The sequence below is a fragment of the Medicago truncatula genome, chromosome 6 (genome assembly GCF_003473485.1).
Source record: "Medicago truncatula cultivar Jemalong A17 chromosome 6, MtrunA17r5.0-ANR, whole genome shotgun sequence".
NCBI classification, from domain to species: Eukaryota; Viridiplantae; Streptophyta; class Magnoliopsida; order Fabales; family Fabaceae; genus Medicago; species Medicago truncatula.
The window spans coordinates 39,624,104-39,641,785 of NC_053047.1; the positions used below are offsets into that span (position 1 = coordinate 39,624,104).

The 17,682-nt window shown below is 32.4% G+C and overlaps 2 protein-coding genes across 5 annotated transcripts; one reads left to right on the forward strand and one right to left on the reverse strand.

Annotated features, from left to right (window-relative positions):
- The first annotated feature begins 382 nt into the window (after positions 1–382).
- On the forward strand, positions 383–9,405 carry LOC11426915 (probable ADP-ribosylation factor GTPase-activating protein AGD14). Of its 2 annotated transcripts, none has more exons than XM_039827166.1 (15): positions 383–545; positions 712–914; positions 4,001–4,062; positions 4,569–4,656; positions 4,759–4,820; positions 4,901–4,997; positions 5,158–5,565; positions 6,260–6,572; positions 6,647–6,837; positions 6,943–7,068; positions 7,166–7,264; positions 7,500–7,583; positions 8,088–8,376; positions 8,472–8,517; positions 8,800–9,405. In XM_039827166.1, exons 2-15 carry the CDS (start codon positions 816–818, stop codon positions 8,930–8,932), a joined length of 2,097 nt encoding a protein of 698 aa, XP_039683100.1. In that variant the 5' UTR covers positions 383–545; positions 712–815; the 3' UTR covers positions 8,933–9,405. The 2 variants fall into 2 exon arrangements, with proteins under 2 accessions (XP_039683100.1, XP_039683101.1); XM_039827167.1 differs by having other exon boundaries at positions 385–545; positions 715–914.
- A 109-nt stretch (positions 9,406–9,514) lies between these two features.
- Positions 9,515–17,472, reverse strand: LOC11437177 (probable serine incorporator). 3 transcript variants are annotated; one of them, XM_024785441.2, is made up of 14 exons: positions 17,124–17,472; positions 15,586–15,715; positions 14,653–14,969; positions 14,281–14,354; positions 13,794–13,953; positions 13,506–13,530; positions 13,320–13,409; positions 12,869–13,040; positions 12,705–12,778; positions 11,776–11,845; positions 11,047–11,118; positions 10,822–10,958; positions 10,394–10,467; positions 9,515–9,921 (listed from the first exon to the last, which is right to left on the reverse strand). In XM_024785441.2, the coding sequence occupies exons 3-14, from the start codon at positions 14,855–14,857 to the stop codon at positions 9,866–9,868; spliced, it is 1,209 nt and encodes a 402-aa protein (XP_024641209.1). In that variant the 5' UTR covers positions 14,858–14,969; positions 15,586–15,715; positions 17,124–17,472; the 3' UTR covers positions 9,515–9,865. The 3 variants fall into 3 exon arrangements, with proteins under 3 accessions (XP_024641209.1, XP_003620496.1, XP_024641210.1); XM_003620448.4 differs by having other exon boundaries at positions 15,568–15,715; XM_024785442.2 differs by lacking the exon at positions 15,586–15,715.
- Between the last annotated feature and the right edge of the window lie 210 nt (positions 17,473–17,682).

Sequence of the window (17,682 nt, forward strand, 5' to 3'; positions counted from 1 at the left end):
CGAAACCAAAAATTAAGTTAAGGGACCAAAAGAGTAATTAACCCTAAAATAAAAATGATAATAAATGCCTATGAAACATTTTTAAATACCATAAATAATACTATTTATGAAAATCTGTGTAATAAATTTTTAAAAAGTATCTTGATGAAGACCTTCTTAAACAAAAGTAGAAAACACTTTATAAAAAAAACACCAAAAATCAAACTTTTTTTTTTACTTAAAATCGAATTAATGAAACTGAACAAGTAGAAACTGTAGATATAGCTGTCTACATATATTTGAGGAATTTGTGACTGCACTGAATCTTCTGGATTAAAAATTTGACGTAATTGCGACTAAACAGGGAGTTACTTACTAGATAGATTCTCTCTCTAACCTGTCCAAACCCGTCATTTCATTTCATTTTTTCACACATATTCCGTTTCTCTCTCTCTCTCTCTCTTCTTCTTTCTCCTTTCCGTTTTCACTCTTCACCATAACAATCATATATAAAACCTAAGAACCTTCCAGAACTTATTCAACATTTCTAACCGTTTCTTCTTCGCGTAACTCTCTCTTTCTTAGATCTACTCTCTTCAATTTCTTCTTCACTTCACTACACAAATTTCATCACGAAAACACTCGATTCATTTTTTTGTTTTTCTTGCTATTTTTTTTTATTGAATTCTTGATTATTGACTTACTCAAACGTGCTTTTTTTTTGTTTTGTAGTAGCTTAATTGAATTACGAAAGTGATTTTGTATTTGATTATGATGATTGAAATTGCGTTTGGAGTTTGAAGTAGTGAAGTGTGCTGAAGAAGTTGTTGTTAGAGATGGGGACTCGGTTTAAAGAAGATGAGAGAAACGAACGCGCGATTCGAACTCTTTTAAAGCTTGAACCGAATCGGAGATGTATTAACTGTAATAGTTTGGTAAGATGCTTATAACTTATAAGATTGCAAATTACTACATACATTAGATTATATGAAATGAATTACATTAGATTATGGTATATTTCAGTTGAATGAGGAAAATGAATTAGTATCATAATTATAATTATTATTACAATTAGCTGAATATATTGTAGTAATTAGTTAGAACTTAGAAGCTCTGCTGCACAAACACTCCTGATTGAAGGTGTGTCCAGGTGTCCGACAGGGGTCGTGTCCGACACCGACACCTGTGATTACATTGACTCACGTTATTTTCTCAAAATTTTATCGGCTTCAACATGTCAATGTCAATGTGTGTGGTGTCCAGTGTCCGTGTCTGTTTCAGTGGATCATAGGTTAGAAGATTTATCAGTAGGACTAGAGCAATGTATTCTATGATACTCGAATTGAATGAAAAAAATGAATTAGTGTCATGATTATTTTTGAAGACAATTATCTTAATATAAGTAGCTGTTAGACAGGTTAGTAAGATGCTTACATGGTTGAAATTTTGCGCAAGCATCTTACGAGCACGTGATTCGAGGACTTCTTAAGATGTTTATGTGATTGAAAATCACGTTAGATTAGATTCTAGGCTTAAATGCACTGTTAGTCCCCAACAGAAAAAATAGCAATTTTGGCCCTCTATCTTTAAAAAAAAAAAAAGCACTTTTGGCCCCTTATCTTTAAAAAATAGCAATTTTAGCCCCCAATTATTAGACACGTCGTGTCTTCTCTGCAGTTTTGCAATGTTTTGTAAAGTTAGGGGGACAAAATTGCTATTTTTTTTGTTGGGAGTTCAAAATCACAAGTTTTTGAAAGTTAGGGCCAAAAGTGCATTTATGCTAGATTCTATCAAGTTTAGTGATATTGCTGAGACGAGATGAATTACATTAGAATCATTACAATTAGCTGAACATATTGTGATAGTTAGCAGAATCTAATTAGTAGAGCTAGAGAAATGTGATCCGCGATACTCAAATTGAATGAAGAAATGAATTAGGGTCAAAATTATTAATACAATTAGTTGGATTAATATATTGTGGTATTTAGAAGATTAACCAACTAACTAGCTAACTAACTGAACTATAGTAAAAAATAACAAAACATTGAGGTTTACTGTCTAGTAGATGCTTATGCGATTGAAAATTGCATTAGATTAGATTCTATCAAATGTAGACGATATTGTTGAGAAAGCCTAGAGAATCCGAGACGAGATTAATTACATTAGATTCTATCCTATGTGTGATACTAGAATTAGTGAGAAAAGTGAATTAGTGTCATAGTTAGAAAAAGGAGAGAATCAAAGAAGAGATGAATTGCATTAGATTCTATCAAACGTGTTCTGTGTGATACTCAGATTGAATGAGAAAAATGAATTGGTGTCATGAATCATGATTATTACTATTAGTTTAATATATAGTTAGAAGATTAACCAACTACTGAACTAGCCAAACTACAAAAAAAAAAAAAAACTATCTAATTGTCTCCAACTGAATCACAGATGCATTTATTGCAACGGTCTAGTGAGATGCTTGTGTGATTGAGAATTACATTAGATTCTATCAAACGTAGAAGCTAGATAAGGAAAAGTAGAGAATCAGAGAAGAGATAGATTACATTAGATTCTATCAAATGTTTTCTGTGATGCTTGAATTGAATAAGAAACACTAGAGAATAGATGAATTACATTAGATTCTATCAAATGTGACATGTTATACTCGGAATTGAATGCAGTGTTGTCGATTGCAGATCACGGACAAAAACGTTTTGTTCAAATCCGCTATGCAACGGTGCTACAGTGCCCTATAGCCCCTATTGCACAATATTTTGTATTAAATGGCATATTGCAGAACAATAGCGATTTATACAAATTCCACTTTGCAATAGAGCCACTATAGCCGCTATTTACCAACGCTGATTGAATGAGAAAAATGATTCCGTGTCATAGCTATTACAATTATCTGAATATATAGTGGTATTTAGAAGACTAACTAACTAACTAACTAACTAATTGAAATATAACAAAAAGTACCCAACTCATTGACTTTAAAACTCTCTTAGCTAATAGATTAGACTTCTTTGAGCACGTGAATTTAACTGCTTCAAATGAATTGCAATTAGCTAACTTGGTAGATTGTAGAATCCTTATGATATGATTGCTCTCGTTCATGCAATGTGAAACCAACCTAGTCTGTGCATTTGTAAATGGTTGAACACTGGAGTGTGGGGTTGGATATGTATTTTCTTTTAATATGTTAATAAATAAATGTCAGCTCATTTGAACTTATCTCCTGATATGAGATAGTCTTGTAAAAATAAGTTATGATAGGTTCATAGGTTGTTTTTGACTTATTTTAGTAAGTAGTTCACTGGGGTAAGTGGTGGTTGATAACTCTTTATAATAGCTCATTGAGTAAATGCTTAATTAAGTTCTTTACCCAAACATGTCTATGGTCTTTCCATTTAGGGGTAAATGGTTTAAAATTGGAGGCTTATCGGTTCTTTCATTTGAAACTCGTTAATAAATTACTTCCATTTAAAGCACTGCTCATAATAAGATTTTCAAATTATTTAGGGGTAAATGGCTTAAAATTGGATGTTATTTATGGACAGGATTAAGTTGTGCGATATTTTGATTTAGGACTGATATGATTATAGATTTATTTCAAAGATAAGGTCATTGGGGTGTTCGAGGATGCATAATTCCTCAATTATGCATATTATGTATCATCATTGCCTGAGGCATATGGATTTTATTTCAACCTTCACAAGCAGATTGATGTTTCTTTTAGTGTTTAAACTCATAGATTTTCCGTAGCCTGTAGCCCTGTGTACACTACCAAAATCACAAGGTTAATAACTGTGCCCAGCACCTGTTACACCATTCTCTAGATTCCATTGGAAAAACAGGATCCTTATTAAAGAGATAAATTTGAATCTCTGTTTGAATTCTTTTCATAGGCATATTTGTATTTTGTATATGTAGAAATTTATATTTGTATCTGTAAAATTTTAAGGAATTTATTGCATTTTATGCTATAACAAGTCTGTTACATTAATTATTTTCTTTTATACTTTTGAAGGGACCACAATATGTGTGCACAAATTTCTGGACGTTTGTTTGCACTAATTGTAGTGGAATACAGTAAGTTCTTACAAGATTTCTGCTTATTATAGTATTTACAGTATATTTCTACCCTGTGATTTGAGTTGAATACATGGTTCATTTTCTATGGTGGCAATGGCCTGCTTTTTCCAGCAGTATTGCTGATTTCTGTAATATTTTCATTTGTTTCAATGCTTTGCAGTTTGCACATGTCTTGCTGATTAACTTAAACTCAATGATGATGTTTGAAACATATTTATACTGTAAATTGTGTACTTTTGTATACTTTTGTAGTGTTGTTTGTAATGGATTAGAATTGATAAAATTGTATTGCTACACAAGTCTGACCTTCTGTTGGCAGTTACTAAATTTCAATTTAGTCTAATGTGCATGCTCTCGTATGTGTTGTTCATATAAACAATAAAGTATGACCTGTATCTTGTTTAAAAAGATATTGTGCTGTATTTGACAAATTTGACAATTACATTTCCTTTCAACCGCATACTTTTCTTCAAAACTCATGTGGTTTTTGTGTGAATTGACAGCCGTGAATTTACACATCGTGTAAAATCAGTTTCAATGGCTAAATTTACTTCACAAGAAGTTACTGCACTTCAAGAAGGAGGAAATCAGGTATTGATGCCCCTTGTGCTAAAACTCGTGCTATATTTCTTTTCATCCTGCTTGATATCATATATCTCTTAGGTTTATTTCAGCTTTATCTAATACTTGCAGCGTGCAAAAGAGATTTATTTTAAAGAATGGGATGCACAACGCAATTCTTTCCCTGACAGCAGGTAAGTACTTGCTTGTACGTTTTCATGTATAGTTGCAGAGTGTGTTATTCAATTATTCTAATTGTGATATTTGTTGCCAGTAATGTTAACAGGCTCCGAGAGTTTATTAAGCATGTTTATGAGGATAGGAGATTCACCGGAGATAGGACGTCTGACAAACCACCAAGAGGAAAGGCCGTAAGATTTTACCCTCCAGGATTTACCTTTTTAAGAAAATATTTGACATTTCTATACAAGTTCAATTTCAAGTTGTTTGCTATTGCTTTTGCTTTAGAATTGATTAAATTTGTCAGCCAATTCTTACTTGGTCTGTTCTCTTGTGTTGCATGTTGTTCAGGGTGACAAAGATGATTCCTATGAAAACAGGAGAGTTGAGGCATATCAGGGAGGATCTAAAAGCCCTCCATATGAAGACACACAGGAACGTCGTTATGGTGACAGGTCTAGTCCAGGTGGAAGAAGTCCTGGATATGATCAAGAAAGTAGGCAATATGGTGATTATAAGAGAAGTCCCGGCCGTCCTCCAGTTGTCAATGATTGGCGTCGTGAAGATCGTAGAGTATCAGATGGAGATTATAAGGTGGAAAGTCAATCTCCTGAGAGAGCCAGAGACCTGGGTTCTTCAAGCCCACCCGTTGTCCGACCCGTTAGAGATATTTTGGGAGAAAATGTAGTACCTCTTAGGATAAGTGGACCCCCCAAACCAAACAGTGGAAGAGCTGCCGATGCCTCATCACTGACACAGGTGAAACTATTACTGTTGCTGATGTTTGTCAGTTTAAAATGTAACATAAAAACTAATCAAGCATTCTTGTGTTCAGCCTTCATGCCATAGTATTAGAACTTGTATAATCAAGTTATCTTAAGCCCTGTCCTTACCACTCCTATTGGCCCATTCTTTTAATAAAAAATTTAATCAAGTTATCTTAAGCCTTCATGACATAGTATTAGAACTTGTATAATCAAGTTATCTTATGCTCTGTCCTTGCCACTCCTATTGGCCCATTCTTTTAATAAAAAATTTAATTTCAGATGGTGTGTTTGTACATTTTCCATGCTTCAACGCCGACATGCTCTTCTTGAGGGTGTGTTATTATAGATATAATAGCATAAACTTTTGGGATTTTTTTGTTTGTGATTAGTTCAAACGCCCGAGTCTTGAATCTTTTGGGAGTGAAGCTGATGTTTTTAGTTATTTCTTTAGACGTTAGAGATGTTTTTTTTTCCTCTTTAACTTACCATTTTTAATCTACTGTTTAATTTATTATTTTCCTTAAATTCTTTTAAGTTTTCTTGTAAGACGTGGCTTGGCAATTTATCTTTACTTTGTTTGGCATGAACTGTTTTGAGTAACATCTCTCATCTCCCCTTTTAGTAAGGTGGCCAAGTTGATTTTGTACACAAATTATACAACAATAACTGACTGTTCACGATTTCAGAGAACTGCATCCTCTGGCAGCTTGGTATCCAGTAACGAAAGCCAAGTAGATATTAAACTTGAGACGGCGAAGAGCCTTATTGATTTTGATGCTGATCCTGAACCTGTTGCTCCAACAGTTCATGCCCAACAATCTAGTGTGCCTCAACCTGTTTTGCAGTCAGGAAATTCAAGTGATGACAATTGGGCCTCTTTTGATGTTGCTTCTGAGGCGAAAGCAAATCCAAGTACCTCAAATTTAAATCCACTTGAATCTGCACTGTCCCAATTGTCTGTGCCAGAATCTTTACCTTCTCATGCTTCAGGAGTCCAAGGTGGTGATACACATTTTGTAATGGCTGTGTGATAACATTACCAAGAAGTGATGACTCATCTGTTTGATCTGCAGGACATGTTCCAACAGCAGCTCCTAGTTTTGGCAGTTTCTCAGCTTTCACACCCAGTGGTGCTTCGGTGCCATCTGTACCACCTCATAATAATGTAGGACAATGGGCCAGTGTGCAGCATCAGCAACCAACATTCCCTGCCGCTGCTAGTCAACAATTTCCACCATCAGTGGGTGGTGCTGTGAATAGTCAGGTTGTGCTAATGAAGTTCTCATGTCAAATAATGTCTAGCTAATGGAGATGTCTGTTTATTTCCAATGTAGTATTAAGTTTACCCTGTTCTGGAAATATGTTGCAGCCATCGCATGTACCTTCTGTACCCACAGGACAGGGGCATCCGAATACACCAATGCCACATGCATACCATCATGCCTCAAAGCCTGCCAATGAGGCTTTTAACAGTGGAAGAACAGAACTTCCTGAAGTAATTGTGACTTCCGATTTTTCCTCACAATCTCTGCATTTCATGTACACTTGCATATGCCTATTGTTTGTCTAACAAGTAGTTGTGATCGGTGCAGGATCTGTTCACTGTAAAACACCAGTACTTTCCTGCTCCAGTTCAAGGTTGGCAAATGGGTCCTCCGCAGGGCATTCCAATGCAATATAATAATGTGGCGGTACTGTTACAATCCAGAATGATTAGCTTACCAGATTGTCTTAGTATGCGTTCGGATTATCTTATTTTTCTGTTACAAACAACTCATGATTAATAATCATAGAGAGGGCCTTTTTTTTGTTTTTATTTAAAAAAAGAACATTTTCCCCAGAAATAGTCAAACCGAATGCAATTTTACAATTGTGGCTAGTAAAAATGAGCATTTTTCTCATATAAATGTGTGCCCTCTGTTACAGCCTGTGTCAAGTTTTTCGCAGCCATCAAGGTCAACAAATCCATTTGATGTCAGCAGCAAGCAAACCCCAGATCAAGCCCCAAGCGTATGTGACTTTCATTGATTTATAATATTAGCATGATCATTGTGCTGTAATATTGCCAATAATAGATCCTACTCTTGTCAATGTTTGGTGGTTAATGCATGAGTACACATTTAGACCACTGATATTTTATAATGCTTATTGAGGATTTTTCTCTTTCAATGTGCATATTTGTGAATATTAATGATTGTTTGGATTTTGTCCACAATTAAGTCCAAAACTTGTGATTCATTTTGTTTCCATTGTAAGTTACTTAACTGTACATTACTGCCTAAAGTTTTCATCTTGCATTTAAAAGAACTATATTGATTAATATGAAGAATGCATTTGCTGAAAATTGCTGCCTCTGTTTTGTTTATGATCTCCTATCATTGAAAGGGTTTGAACATTGAAATGTGACATCTGATTTTTTTTACATGTTGATTCATTGATTAATTAGAAAAATGCATTGGTTGATTCATTGAAATGTGACATCTCCTATATATATTTTGTTTCTCTTGGATGTAGTTTCCTTCCATGTCATCCTTGCATGGTGCGTTGCCTAATGTACCACCATCAATCCCGATGCACCCTCCAAGCCAGAGCAATCCATTGCATGCATGGAATCCACCCCTGCCTAATGTAGGAACCGTGCAGTCTTCAACCCTGGGTTATCCACCACATGCATGGACTCCATCCTTGCCATCCTTTCAAGGTTCCCTGCCTAATGTACCACCTTCAGGCATTACGCACCCTTCAAACCTGGGATATCCATCCCATGCCTGGACTCCAACCCCATCATCATCATTGGGACCTGGTATATTTATCCTTTTACCATTCGTCAATTAGTTCATGCATGTCTACAGTCATTTGCTTTTTATCAGTATCCTGAACCATGTTAATGTATCTCAGGGTCATACATGGGGCAACAAATGGCAACTAACATACCAATGCCAAGGTAAATTTCTCTTCAATCATGGTAATATTTATTACTTGCACAACCTGTTTTAGCTTATTACTTCCACAGGCTACTTTTCCATCCATGCTGCATAGCATGATCTTAATTGCTGTGGTGAACCCTTTATTAATATAAAATACAATTTTAGCATTTTTAGTTGTCCTAGCTTTTGAAATATTGTGATGGGTGCAATTAATTACAGTTATATTGGTAAAATTGATGATAATAGATTGGTGTTCAGTATTTCTTGTCACTAGTAAAAGATATTATCTGGATGTGCAGGCAAGGAGTTGGGAATTTCGGAACTGAGGGAAACATGTTCGGTTTGTCAAATCCAAATCAGCAGCTTCCTGATAGGCCGTCAAGGACTCCCAACTCTAACCCCCTCCCTAAAGGAGGGAACCCATTCGGTTAATGTGAAGAATCGTCCATGGACTTGTAAATTCAAACATCAACTCATTGCACTTTGTACAAATACATGCAAGTTTCAGTTTCCATTGTTTGTGGATGGAAGTTACAAATGCATAATGAAGGATTTGTGATGACTGGCTTCTCGAAGTGAACTATTTCGGCTGTGTAAATTGTTTATTGCTATAGGAGGGGGGAGACAATTTACTTTCTTGGAAAAGGGGAGTTAGATGACTGAGATAGTGAGAGAGATAGATTGAATGAAGGGGGTGCAGAGAACCCTTCAATCGTTGTTTCGTATAAATTTTTTGGGTGCACCCATGTATTTGTAATAGTAGATTGGGCATAATGGCGTCTTCATATTTTTGGTGCTTCTTAGCTGTGCTCGTTCTTGGTTTTACAACATTGTACAATTTTGTAAACTCAATTTTGACATGATTATTATTTTTATGTTGTGGAAAATACATTTTATTTTATCAACTTACATATGGTGACAGTATATATCAGTTTTTTTAGTGATCTGAATCATAGTATAGAAACAATTAATTTCAACACCAAAAAAGGATATGATAGTAGATTCCACATAGACTTCTACAAGAACCCAATGCATTGAACTGATAAATTGAAAAAATACTAACGACATTTATAATTTCTTCCATCTAATTTGTAAGTAACGTCCACGGATACATGAACATGTAAATGCCTAAATGGTGTATATTTCTGTGTACCATCCTTTGGATGAAATGAGAGGAGTGTAACTTCACAGAACAAATTCAACAGTATGTGTGCATTTGTGCTAGAATCTAATTGCTTCTGACTAAAATTTATATTTGATAGATCAAAATTGGATGAGTCCATTACATAGTAAGAGCATAATGGGGTCGATTTGAAGATCTTAATCCTCACAATATCAAACCAAAATAACATGGCGATGGAGTTCTCATGTAGATTCAGTTTGTCTTGCTTTCCATATAATTGGAGCTATCAGCATCCATACTGTCAAAAAGAAAAGAAGCTTCCATTAGTTGTGCATTACAACAATAGAATCTACGAAGCTTTTCACTAAAAAAAGCCCTATGAAACACTAACAATGACAACAATATAGTAGTTTGAAAAATGAAATTTAAGTAATTGAATGTAACTATATGTCACGTCAACATGTAGCGGACATCAAATATGTATTTAATTTAAAGTGCTGGCCTAAGTGTGTGTTTGGTATCACAGTGGAATTTAAAGTGTTGGCCCTAAGTGTGTGTTTAGTATCACAGTGATATGTCAGAATCACGGTGATGATCACCGTGATTTCATAGAAGCTACAAAGTGTAGCTTATAGAAAATTATGGTGGATCACTGTGATTCTGACATATCCACCATGATACCAAACATAAGATAAATAGATTAAAACTCTCAAATTCAATTTTTATTTTTGATTGATCATATTGCTAAAAAGGAAAAAAAAAAAACTTACAGTATACACAGACTGCCAACCATTCATTTACTATTCTGACCCAAGCACTGGTCCAGCCCACATCAAGTGACCATCTGCAGAACAATATTTCCAAAAAAAATTAATAGCTGCTCTTAAAGCAAGAAATAGTCAATTATCAACAAAATAAAATAAAGAAAGAGTCAACACCAAATAAACATGCTACTATAAATGATATAAAGTCAAAAGAAAGTTATGAATGACAACATTTTGTGAAATAATACTAGTCTATTATTATGTCAGCCAAAGAATACACCTATGCTTCATTGGAAACATATTTATTAGGTTGCATCTAGATTTGTATATAATATATTTGATTTGATTTTCCAACTTGTTTTTCTTTTCTTTGACAAAACAAAACTAAAATAACTAAGTATGATGCCCATAACATGAACAAGATGGAACCATACTTTCTCATTGAATGATGAGTATTCCATCCAATCAAAAGCATTGCAAAGTACATAGCTCCTGTGGCAAAAACAAAATGGAAAAAACCATATCCATATGGAACATCATCTTCTTCTGCTGGTTTATCACCCTTCCTTAGCTGCAAATTAATGATATGTGTCAGATATGTTGAATTGCAGAAACATGATATTAAAATTCAAAAGTTTGATTTTAATATTGAAACAAACCTGAAAGCATTTAGAATCTATGCCTGTTGAAAATGTTGCAATAACTATTGCTAGTATTCCAATAACAAAGCTCTGCCAACAGTTATTGTCACATGTCAGCCAACATTTCAAGACACTAATGTTAGATCATGTGTTTTAGAAAAATAAAACATATCTAGCCTTAAATAAAAATGCACAATGACAACAAAAGACAAAAAAAAAAAAGGTTTAAGAAATCTACACTATGTTAACAAGTTTAAAAGAGACTTCCAATCATATTTTACTATCTTATCACATAGTAAATGTTTAAGCAATGTTGTCAAAACTGGACCAAACCGGCCGGTTCAACTGGTTGATTAGAGAATCAGCTAGTCTTTTGGTTGGTTCAACCATAGTTTGGTAGAGCCAGATCAAACTAGGTTGAACCACAATTGGTTAGTTAGACCAATTGAACCATGACTCAGAAGTTTCACCGGTTTCATCTCTGGTTAAATTATGACAATATTGATTATTATACTAGATATTATTATGATGTCACAAGATGGTGGAATATGATTGAAGGTGTATATTAAACTTGTTTACACATGAGACTAAGATACTTTGTATATTATGCCAAGCTAGTTGGAAAAATATATTCTCAACTCAAGTAACAAGAGGCTAAAATAAATAAACAAACATAAATATTTGTAGATTTATATTTCCAACATTTAGTTTGAATTTGAGTAGAGAGCATGAAAGAAGAAATATTACAATGATGTTTTGCCAGTCTGTTTTGGTTACAGTGCCTGATGTCCTGATGCATTGATCTCCTTCTGGTTCACTGCATGCACAAATATGTTCTGACATTCATATTCAATAGAAATAAAAAGGGAACATAGAAGCAATAAATGAACAATAAATTTAAAATTTAAAAATACAAGACATGTATGCATGCATGTATTTTGTGTTTTATATTGCATCCATGGCTCCTTTTGGAGAAAAGACATTAAGTATGTGTTTGGAACCACGTTTACAATCATTCTCGCATCCCAAGACATTCTTAACGTGAAGACAAAAGCTACAAAATTAAGCTTTTAGGTTGACGTGATTTCTTGCCGTGATTTTGAGATATCCACTATGATACCAAATATACACTAAGTAAGTGTCCGGAACCACGTTTGCAAGTCATTCTCGCGTACTGAGACATTCTTAACATGAAGACAGAAGCTACAAAACTAAGCTTTCAGGCTCACGTGATTTTCCTAAAAACCGTTGTTCCAAACACATGTTAAACTTATGTTTGTTTCCACGAATGTACTTCCCAGAATCACGTTTGGGGTTAGTCAAACGTGATTTGATCATAATTTTTTATGTTTGGCTTTCAAATTTAGAATTGATTCCAATCCTAAAGTCAATTCTACAAAAGCTAATATTTCTAGCTTGTGCGGTAACATATAGAATCAATTCTCAAATTTACTGATATACATAAAAGTGATCCAAACATGAATTGATAAAAATCGCTCTTTTTTTTTAATGTTAAAACATAAATCGTCTTACTTAAACTAACTTTAAACCAAAATCAATTTTATAAACCAATTTACTAAAAATCAATTTTTATCACCGCACACCAAATAATGCTAAAAATTATAAGCAACATATTCAAATATATGATTTAAAAATGCAAAAGAAGGTAGTCTTACCTTCTAATTGCACACCAACAAAGGAAGACAACATATAGCCCCATCAATCCTGGACTTAAAATGCCACCATTTACCTATTGAGAGAAAAAAAAGTTCACATGAAAATCATATGATGAGATAAAAGGTGAGTTGAACAAATAAAATGAATCTAAAATGAAACATACTTTTGGGTGAAGAGATACACTTGTCATGATTTGGAGAAGTACTAAAGTCCAAGTGATGAAAAATATGTTGAGGAGGCATGATGGTATTGGTGCATACCAAATGTACATCAAAATTATCCCAACCAAACAGATAAAATATGAACCTGTTGCAAATACCATCACATGGATTTGGCTGCACACAAATTTAAGTAATTGTTAGAAAAGTTGGTAAACAAAAAAATATTTTAAATTTTAAAAAAAAGAAGATATGTTTCAGTTATTTTTAAATGCAATTATAAAGTAGACTTGTTCAACTAATCTAGCGATAGTACATCAACATTAAATTCATAAAATTATAAAGAAGAGGTGCATAATTTATAATTTTGAAAATGTTAAAAATAGGATAATGCATCATATCACAAATGAAGTTGATGAACCTGCATACTAGTTTATTAAAGGAAAAAAATCATACCATCTTTCTGCATATTTTTCTGATGCAAAACAATCATTTAGCCAAGTAATGAAGCTGATTATGCTTACTAGTTGAATTAGGAGGAAAACCCTGAAAAATATAGGTAATAATTAAAACACCATTTTTTTTTTTATCAATTTAAAACATAATATGATTAAATCATTTATATGAGAATGAAAAGTATACCCTGCTCCAAAATGTGCAACTTCCCCTGCCCAAAAAAAAATTAATTATGTCAGAGGAATGACAAATAATAAGATAACATCAATCTTTTTCTCCCTATTTTAAATATATAATAGAGCAATGAATTTAAAACTAAACCAGAAATCAAACCAATGAGACCTAATAGTCATGGTTCAATTGCGTTAAAATTGTCGGTTCACGGTTCAACCGATTGAATTATTTGGTTTGATTTAGTTTTTTAAATATTTACAAATATTGAGATTAATAATTGGAGAGATAAAATTTACTAACCATAGAGATCAATCAGTTCAGAAGGGAGTAAAAATGTAAAGATTGTGAGTATAATCCATAGAACAATCTTTGTTGCCCACCATCCAGAATGCCATCTATCTCTTGGTTCATTCAATTTAGAAGTCCTTGTAGTTGACCAAAACATCATCATAAAAAATAGCTAATCAAGAATTAAGGTACACTTTCATGATAATTATCGTGTTTGCCACAAGTGGTAATACAATGCTTGTTTTGTTGTTGTTGTCAAGTAGTCTAGTGGTTATAAGTGGGGTGTTTGGGGTTCAAACCCCGACTCCTGCATATAACAATGTATTGTCCTTGTTAACTGAACTATGTTCACGAGGACGTAATCTAATGCTTATTATGCAACCCATATAATTTTTTTTTTTACCATAAACTAGACTATATCATATAATTTTTTTTTTTTTTTACCATAAACCATACTATATATATGCACATAATTGAAATTTTATTTGATAAAGGATACAAAGCAACCCATGCTAACTCTCAAAACACCATGTGCTCCCAAACAGTCTTTTCCAACTTTGCATGCTTTAAAACCTGTAATTCAATATTTGTTAGAATTTGAGACATTGAAATGAGAAGAATATATTCTAAGCTCAAACGGAGACAATTTTAGATTTAAAGAAAATTTTGTTTTTACAACCTATGAAGCCCTGATACCTGACACGATACGAATACGAGACGTATTAGTATTGGCTTTAGAGGTTACAACCCATAATGGTTAGATTAAAAAAGAAAATTTATCAATTGACTATAGAGGATTTTAGGTTGGTCCAAATTAAGCACACTAACTAAATTTTCATCAAATCAAGGATTGAAGAGAAATCAATCTTACCCTTGAGTTCAGTCAATGCACTAATACTAGAAAGTTCATCACGTGTAGCCCAAGCCAACATATTAGCAGCTAGAAAAATCAAGCCATAGACATATCTTGCCATCAAAGGATTTGATGCATTTTTGAATTGACAACACCATGAAGAATCCTTTAGTCCACAACCTTGTTGGTTACTATTAATGTTGTTGCTTTCTCTTGGTTCCATCTTTTTCTTCCACTAAAAAATGTTACACCACTATGCAAGAATATGATTAATGGATCATATAAATTGAAGAATGTGCTCCACTCCACTAAGAAGATCTTCTATTCTTCCAACCCTGTATTGTAAATTGTACTACATGAAAAGACTCACCAATTTTATGGAAATTTTGTTACCTTCAACTATAAGCTTTAATTGGAAAAATTAAAATATTTAAAACAACAACAACCACTAGCTTTTTACCTTTCACAAAATAAATAAATAAACAACTGCTGACTTTTTTTTTTTTTACACTTTATAGCTTCACATGATTGAAAGAATATAATGGTTTTATTGATCTCAACCCTACGGTTTTTCAGATAAAAGAAACTCTAATTTAGAAATTCAACCGAAAAATAAATAAAGTCTAATAAAAACTTATTCCCGTTAAAGTTAGAGTTCTTATTCTTCTAAAAGATTCATGCTTAGCTGAGACTCGAATATCAAATTAATAGTTAATTGACTTGATTCTACCCAACATAGATTTTTCTTCTTCTCTTTTTTGGCTAATGAATTATCTTATAGACCAAAATTCTAAATACCAACCTTTAAGGTATGCCTACCATCCCATTAAGATTCCCTTCAATTTGGATGGTAGTAAAGTGGTCAACATCCCCCCACCCTCCCACCCCAAAAAAAAATTTCATGGAACATTCCTTGGTACGATAAAGTCTTACCTGTGGTCGATGATTTACCTTCTACAAGAAGATTGGTATGTTTTACGAATGCATTGTTTTTGGAAGGCTCCTAAAGAAAAATTGATCTGGTTTGGTTTGTTGTGTTTGTATTGTGAAAATTATATGAGATATATTTTTATATATAGACCTGTAATACAAAATATATTTGTAAAACATATATTTAAATAAAAAGTAAATTTAAAAAATATTCTAAACATAAATATAAATTATAAATGCTAATAATATTTTATTTTGAATCTAAAATCTTGAAGAAAAAAAGAAGATATTTAGGTATTTTATTCTCAATGAAATTTGTCTTTAAAATATAACAAATTCTACGCACAACTATTTAGAGTAATAATGCACTAAACACTTAAAAATCTATCAAACAAATATTTAATGGCATATATATGAAATGTACCATACTCTTATTCAAATAAAAATGAAAAATAATTTCTATTACTTTTTTTTTTTATTTTTTTTATTTTTTTTTTTATAATTTAGATGTTATGAAAAGTAAAAAAACTACAACTCTATTTATGTCCAAAAATGGTAAATATCATTCGTATTTATTTATTTTGTGTAAACATGTCCTTTTCTTTTTCCCTTAAAAAAATGTTATTTCTTTTTTAATTTTCATTTGTTGGAGGAAAGTGAAACAGCTTTATTTCGTCACTTGTTTCCTTTGTAGCTTATGGGATTTTCCTTTGTAGTGCTAGAAAGTTTTTTTTTTAAAAAATAATAAAAAGGTAAATATTACTTTACTTTCTCTTATATAGATAAAAAGTTTTATTTTCCAGGGATTTTCACTAAACTTCCAAATAAGCGACAACTACATAATCCAGCAACAAAAGATAAATAAAAGTTATCCATGTGAGTTAACATCAATCAATTTCTTTATGTCTTTCACCATTTTAAATTGTGGAGCACAAATAAATAATTTTAATTCATGTCAATCCAGATAGGTAATCAATGTTCAATTGTTCATTTTTTGTCAATGAGAAAATAAGAATTTGTAAGTACTCTAGTGATTCATACGTTTTCTCTAACCTAGAACTAAACGCCAAATTTTGTTTTGTTTTTTAAATATTCCGTCAAAGATGTTCATACATACATATATATACATTTGTTCTAATATAAGTTACAGGCCATAAACATGTACAATAACATAAGGTCAAGATGAACATGTACAATAACATAAATTAAGAATGAACCTAAGATTAATGACATAAAAACAGGCCATTCAAAAACAAATGACATAGAAACAGAAACAAGAAGATAAAAACAAAACGTGTTTAGTTATGAAGCATGATCACACAATAAGAAACTTAATCATTAATTAAAAAAGAGTTGTGACATAAAAAATGAGAGAAAATGTTTAAGGTTGAGATTGAAAACACATGAAAAAACATGAGAAAAAAAAAGGAGAGAATTCATTCTCATAAGATGATAAGAAACATGGTCGAATGCTAAGAATGAAGATATTATATATATATGAGTTTATGAAAGAAAGAAAAAAATAGCAATAAAAAAAAAAAAAAAGGAAGAGCAAGTACCTTAATATATATGTTAATCCAATATCATAGATTGAATTGCAAGCTCATTGATGAACACCCTTAATCTCTCTTTTTCTCTCCAATTGAGAGAAACAAGAGAAAAAATAAATCACAAAGAGAGAAATATTGTTGATGATAACTTATTTATTTGAAGCTTATAAAATGATGAAGATCATAGAGATCATGAAGTGAAGAAATTAAAAGAGAAAGAGTGGTGGTTTATAATTGCTTTTCTTTTTGCTTTTTGCAACTTTTTTCAGCCGTATAAGCTTATATGCTTCATTCATGTACTTTCTTTCCTCTCCATATTATGTCCCTTTCAAGGTAAACTATTTATCTCCTCACTCCTTCTCTCTAAATTTTAATGTATACTCATCAACATGTTACATCACCTGACATATATATAATTTTAATAATTGATTAATACATGCTTTTGTTTTATTATTTTGACTATGCTGACTTCATAAAGTCCAAATATTGTTTTCTTGCTATTGTACAAATTAAGATACATAGTTTTAAAAGAAGCATATTCTTTAATATATTTTCTTAGTATTCTTTT